This window comes from Octopus bimaculoides, chromosome 5 (assembly GCF_001194135.2).
Source record: "Octopus bimaculoides isolate UCB-OBI-ISO-001 chromosome 5, ASM119413v2, whole genome shotgun sequence".
NCBI lineage: Eukaryota > Metazoa > Mollusca > Cephalopoda > Octopoda > Octopodidae > Octopus > Octopus bimaculoides.
Window position 1 is genome coordinate 108,078,512 of NC_068985.1, and position 7,250 is coordinate 108,085,761.

Consider the following 7,250-nt stretch of genomic DNA (forward strand, 5'->3'; position numbering starts at 1 on the left):
TATGTGACCCAAGTCAACCGCAGATGTAGTGGGCTGAACAAGATGCTCTCCGCAGGTTCAAAGACTCCATGCCTTTGCCTAGTGGAAGGCTATACTGTTCACTCCAGTAAAGAATCATGGATATAGCCCTTCCAGACTGAGCAGTAAAATAAATAAAAGGATTTGCCTTACAAATAATAAATATGATTTGAGTCCTGTTCTATATTTTAGAAATCTGATTCCCTTCAGTAAAACTGTTGTTTGATGCTTATATCTAAGAGCAATTTTTATTTTGTTAAGAATAGATCTTATACACACACACACACAATCATGTTTGTTTTCAGATGGCTTCTAAGTGTACTTCAGTCCTTTTGCTTACCATATTTCTGTTTAAAATATATTACCTTTGTTTCAATTAATTTTGAGAAAAATAATTAGGAATTTAATAAGATGACACTGTCATTTATCCCTTGATGTTTAGAGCATAAATTAATATGAAATTTTAATGGAAGAATTAATTTAGAAAGTTTGTACCATAGAATCATATGTGATTAATAGTTTATATCTTTAAATTTTGACTCTTATCCTGGCTTCACATTTCCCTAGAGATTATGCTTGACAATCAAGAGATCATCACCAGATGTGTTTGAGGACTATGGTTGGTGTGACACAGATGGACAGGATGAGGAATGAGGAGGCACAAAGGAGAGCTGGAATGAGAGAAAATCTATGTACCAGAATGGCTAGATGAGTGTCGAGGTGGTTTGGCCACATGGAGAGGATGGGTGAGGAGCTGATGGTAAGGAGAGTGATGAAGGCAGAAGTGGTAGGTAGCAGAACCAGAGGCAGACCTCAGTTTGTGTGGATGGATGGAGTGAGGAAAGCTTTGGTGGTTAGTGTTGGAGTGAGAGAGGCAAGAGAGTTTGTTAATAAGATTGGAGAGTGTTTGTGAAGGGATGAGTGAATTGATGTTGCTCAAAAGGGTAAGGTACCAGCATGATGCGATAGGGGAAACCAGCATATACTGTCGGGCCCCACTGCTGATATGCGGGGTTGCCTTCTATGCCTTGACCCAAGCATAGGACGGGGTTCACCTCTGAGCTGGGAAATGAATGAAATGCTTAGTGTGTGTTTTGTTGTGGCTACCCCCACCTAAGGGAAATAGGCTTTGGTAAATAAATATAAAAATGATTAAAAAATACTTTTAAAAAATTTTAAAAAATCTCCAAAGTATTTCAAATGTCACTTTATTTCATTATTAAAAGAAACATTTAATTGTCATTTTACAGTGTAATGGAAATATATTAACATTATTGGTATTACAAAGAGCTGAGAAAAGGTTTTAGTTATGCTTATAAAGTAGTAGTAAAAAAAAAAAAAAATTAACAAACACTAACTTGTATTCAGTTGTCTATTATATTTAAGGCAAGGTGTATGTCGTTGAAAGTGTAATATCTGTATTGTATAACACAGAATGCATTTTAATAAATTGCTTGAAGTTGATTATTTATATTTGAAAAGGTGGTAGGAATACTGAAGTGCTGGTTTAGATGTAGTTTGTTTATTGCTTATATATTTTGGTTAGTAAGTAATTAAGGTAACATGATTAGCTACTAGAAGTAAATATTGTAATTCAAGATTGAACGTTATACAAAAGAAAAAGATTAAGAGTGAAAGACGGGATACAGTGGTGCTTAAGCACAAAGTGCAATCTCAAGAGCGGAACACTTAAGTCCTTCCTTGGTTACTGTTATTGGACATTGAGGATTACCAGCATCATTCAAGAATGTCTGAAAATAAAGAGTAGAAAATTGAATTGGAAAAAGATTTGAAAGAGAAATGGAAAAGATTAGAAAGAGAATCATCAGCGTCAGTTTTATGTCTAATTTCCCATTCCTACATGCTTAATTTTTCTCTGCTTCCATTGCTAACATTACTCAGAGCAGCTCTGAATGTGGTATGCAAGGCTCTCACAAGCCATACAAACTTTGAAAAATAGTAGCATGTCAAGTACCTTTAAAGCAATGGGTATTAGGCATAGGTCTTCGTTCAAACTTCTCCTGTAATTGTTTCATTAAGAAAGGGGCTTCAGTGTTTCAACAGTCAAGCACAAACCCTAAATTTTCATCTACACTAGTTCTGCAATGTATCTTCTCATTTCAGAGAAAGAAAAGCAGCAAAACGAAGGAAATATCTTCATTTATATAGAAGATCAAAAATAAAATCACAGATGCAAAAAAGAAATGAACATGCAATACAGCGAGAAAAGTATTAAAAATAACTGTTAACAGATATGAATTTGAGTAACTGTTATTATAATTTACTTTGAAGTATCAATGAATTAAGTTTAGCTTTAATCTCCCTATTCTCATAAACACCAAGTAGCTATTTGATTTGCTCTGGGAGGTTATATCTTGGAAATCCACCGGCCCATTGGTTTCCCTTCATGGCAGAATTAATAGTCAAGACTATTTAAGTATTTTATCTGATCAAATTCATCCTATGGTTGTAGAACTGTTTCTGAAAGAAAACAATCTTTCAGGATGATAATACACCAATTCACACGGCTAAAATTGTTACTGAATGGCACGAGGAACATGCTAGTGAAGTTGAACATCTTATCTGGGCACCACAGTCCCCAGATCTCAATATTATTGAGCATCTATGGTACATTTTAGAAAAAACAAGGAGTTGATCTCCTTCACCATCATCACTACAAGAACTGGAGACTGTTTTAACTGAAGAATGGAGAAAAATACCTTTGGAAACAATTCAAACTTTGTATGAGTTCATACCTCATAGAATTATGTGGTGGGGTCTTTCCACATCTTCTTGATAATATCGATTCATGTAAATGAATGTCGGTCATATAAATGGCACCATTCATTTGCAATCTTCCATGAAAATAAGCGGAGTCATGAGGGAATATTATCTTGCTTATTAAAAAAAAAAGTGAGGATTGCTGACAGGAAAGTCATCAGGCTTCAATGAATTCCATCTATTTCCATGCAAGCATGGGAAAATAGATGATAAAACGATGATAATCATGATCAATTTTGAAAATTCTGGCAAATATGAAATAAATGCATATACTTACATGAGCATAGGGGATGCCATTCTTTTTCTCTGAAGATGAAGCAGTTTCACCAATCCAGACAATAGCACCTTTACCATTATAAACAAGGAACACATCCTACAGAAAGGGATAAATATTTAATGAATTTAGTATAAATAAATTGAATTTTTATAGCATTACAGTTTAATTGAAATGGGGAGTCCAGTCACTTAAACACCTGGTTGCTGGGTGCTTCTCTATTATTATTTTTTTAAACTTGCTGAGTCAGAAAGGGCAGTACCCATAAGCTTTGCAAGCCCTTAACAATTAGTGAACTTGATGCTGTTAATGTTGTTTAAACTGTTGCAGGTTAACACCAGCAAAAAGTACATGAGCAGGACATTATCCAAAGGGATAATTTCCTGGGGAGAAAGGACTGAATATAGTGGTTAGTGCAAGGCCCTAGAGGCAACAAGGGTGACAAGAGGTCAAGTGATGAGTTGGTTGGGATTCCTGCAAGGAGGAGGTATGAGATCAGCCAACTCTGAGGAACAGAATACTATTGTAACAACAGAAAAGACTGAGAGAGGAGGCAAGTACACCTATGGGCCAGAGGTTGGAGCATATCTGATAGTGATTGAATATCAATCTGTTGAGTGGCCCTCCTCTGAATGTGGTCCACGATGTTGGCATGTGCAGTAACAGCACCATCCTTGACATGGGAGCAGTACTCCATTGTGGGCCTGACAGCAGAGAGACAGAGTTGCACCAGCATGCAGCTAGTACTCATTTACAACTGAGTAGAAATGAAGTAAAGTGAAATAATGTGCTTTATATTCAAGGACACATGCCATCCAATCCACTAATTGAACTCATGATCTCATGATCATAAACTGAATACCTTAACCATGGCTAGTTTATATATTGTTATTATTATTAGTAATATTGAAACAAGACATACAAGAAAATTTAATGTCCTATATTACTGGATGGATATATAGCATCTAACTCAAATAATACTACTAATCATATTTCTACAAGTTATTTGAAGTGGTTATTGTATTGTTGACTACTTGACATACATATACAATGTAGCAAAAAGTGGTCGAGTATTGTAATTGTATTCAGTTTACTAGACACACACACACACACACACACACAAATATATATATTTAAATGAAATAACTTTTATTGGAATATGACATGTATATATAATGATACATTTATAATACAAAACAACATTAAAGATATAAATCTGAAACTATGAGAAAAATATGGAAAAAGAGGAACAAGAAAAAAAAGAAAAAAAGTGAAATAACAGAAAAGCCAAAAATAAAACGTGAAAGATAAACTAGTCACACAGCACAAAGTTCAATGGAACCCACTGGAACAAGCTAGTGTGCTCATGGCATTACCACAGGTAATGGTGAAGCTAAGCCGTTGGAACAGCCAAGCATCCTCATGGGCATCACTGACATCACAGTAAGGCACGCCATCAACAATGATAAGAACTTCGCCGTTAGCAGCCCAACCCCATCCAGATATCTCAAATGCCAAGGCTGGAAGAAATAATTCACTGACAGAGCTCTATACTTAAGGATTTCGTTCTGTTCAGTTACAGAAGGAGTGACCCACCCATTTACTGCAGTATCTGGGATATGGGAGGGAGCAAAGGAATCACAGACAGCGACATCCCAGATGAAGCACCTACCTCCTTACCCAGGGTCAAAGGGTAAGACCATATGGTCTTTTACCATCACTTCTGGATAATCCCATTGGCTCCAGAACCGAAGGGATATTAACCCAAGCCAGGGCTTACTTAATGGTTGTTTAGCTTGGTGTGATGGGTGAAACAACCAGCATTAAGGTGACAAGACCGACTGTGAAGGTCTGTGGAGTCAAGGGGCCTACCACAGTGATATCTCAGTTCCTTATAGAATAGCCTGGGCAAAGTTCAGAGAGCTCCTACCTCTGCTGGTGACAAAGGCCTCTTGCTCAGAGTAAAAGGTAGACTGTATGATGCATGTGTATGTGGGAACTATTCTCAACACTTTAATTACAGCCAGTCTTCTGTGCCTTACTTGCTGAGAAATTTCTACCAATTTCACAAAATTCTATTATCGACACTCTTTTCCCTTCCTCGGTAGATATGGTCACCATATTCATTGCTTGCAACTTTGCTTCAGGTTTGTGAGCAGACATTAACTAACATACACCCACACGTGAATGCATGTCCCCCTCTATGCACAAACACTCATTACCTTTGATCAGTGAAACCCTACAAAGTGACTGGTTTAGGTATGGCTGATTTCCTCTTCAAATACTCTGAAGTTGACCTTTATTCTCATGGAACCCGTCAATCAATTCTTCATCCCTCCTCAGTGCATCCATCCAGGTCAGGTAGCTTACCTAGACACCAGCTGTCTCAATTGAACAATGAGGTATGAAATTTAGTCACATTGGTCTTTTGCTAAGTGAAATATCTGGGCATACCACAACTATAGATAACAGTAACTGGATAACTGAACTGGTTGATCCTAGTTATTGACAGTTAGTTGTCTATTCATCCACTTAGCATCCACTGATATTTGCCATTGACTCAATAAATTCATCTGCTGAAATAGTTCACATCCACCATGCTGCATCCCATGATTTTGATGTACCCTGTTCCAGGTGGTTACATGCTATTTGACCTATTGTTGGGACCTAACAGGTGCTACTACTCCAGGCTAGAGTAGATCTGGGAAGAATAGTAGCTAAGAGGTGGTTCCACACTTCCCAAAACCCTCGGACTCCCAGATCAGGGTCCCATTAATAGATGCAGAACATAAATCTCCTCCAAATTTTAGTAAGTTGTGATAATACACCTTATTTCCTAAAGCTTAGTCCGGGGATATAGCTAGCAATAGCCAGCCAATGTATCATTGAATATAGCATGCACAATAAATTTATGGCAAAACAATAAAGAAAATATTTAAAAAAATGAAAGACAAAACAAAAGCGATATCTTACATCGGTGGCCAAGTCAGATTTAGAGAATTCACCAACTTTCACTTGCTCGAATTTCTTTTCGGTATATCTAAACAGTAAAAATTGTGAAAGTTTAGTTATCACATCTCTATTGATCAGACAGACTCATGAATTTTTTATATTTAAAACAAGGAAGGTGAAAAATAAGAAAATAAGGAACTTGTGATATACAGTGTGCTGGTAAATTATACAACTTGTCAGAAAAGTGTAAAAGGAGAGACAGGAAGCAGTAGTAAGACAAGCAAAGAAAGAAAGCAGTGATTGTCAAAAGTGTATGTATTGTACATCATCATCATCATCATCATCATCATCATTTAACGTTCGCTTTCCATGCTAGCATGGGTTGGACGATTTGACTGAGGACTGGTGATTAAATGCAATAAAACCAAAAGCAATAAAAATACTGCCACACCTTGTGCCTACCTAACAATAGAAAAACCTACAGGCTTGGTTACAAAGTTCTTCATGCATTAATAAATTGTAAACAATAACATAACCCCAAAATCTAACAAATAAAAAATGTCTGCAAAATTCCTTCCCATAACATTTCCCCATTCAAACCCAAAACATCCACAGATGACTAACTCAACAGAGACTATGTAAAGACACAGCAATCTGATGATGCACTGCAGTCCAAAGATGGCTTAGCTGACTGAAACTTCGAAGTTCCTGTCAACAACATTCTTGTATAAGAATAATATATATGTATATGGAGATAGTGTTTATTGCCATTCAATATGGATGTTCTCTAAGAGATGATGATACTGCTTTTTTAACCCTAGGACATCTCCAGCTGGTTTATTTGCACTTGATATTTATTGCAAGTGGGAGAATATATATTGCCGGTGCCCCTGTACTGGCTTGTGTGGGTGGCATGTAAAAGACACCATTTCGAGCGTGGCCGTTGCCAGTATCGCCTGACTGGCCTTTGTGCAGGTGACACGTAAAAGCACCTACTACACTCTCTGAGTGGTTGGCGTTAGGAAGGGCATCCAACTGTAGAAACTCTGCCAAATTTAGATTGGAGCCTGGTGTTGCTATCCGGTTTCACCAGTCCTCAGTCAAATCGTCCAACACATGCTAGCATGGAAAGCGGACGTTAAACGATGATGATATATGTGTGTCTTTGTGTGTGTGTATATCATCATCATCATCATCATCATCATCGTTTAACGTCCGCCTTCCA

General features: G+C 37.1%; 1 protein-coding gene across 1 annotated transcript in view; it reads right to left on the reverse strand.

Moving 5' to 3' along the window:
• Positions 1 to 1,210: 1,210 nt before the first annotated feature.
• The window catches only part of LOC106871273 (gelsolin-like protein 2), a 78,702-nt gene continuing 72,662 nt past the window's right edge, over positions 1,211 to 7,250 (reverse strand). Inside the window, exons 12-14 of the mRNA XM_014917636.2 lie at positions 6,047 to 6,113; positions 3,077 to 3,172; positions 1,211 to 1,769 (exon numbers count right to left, since the gene is read on the reverse strand). Of these exons, the coding sequence (XP_014773122.1) occupies positions 1,674 to 1,769; positions 3,077 to 3,172; positions 6,047 to 6,113 (259 nt within the window). The 3' untranslated portion in view covers positions 1,211 to 1,673. The remainder of the gene's footprint in view (positions 1,770 to 3,076; positions 3,173 to 6,046; positions 6,114 to 7,250) is intronic.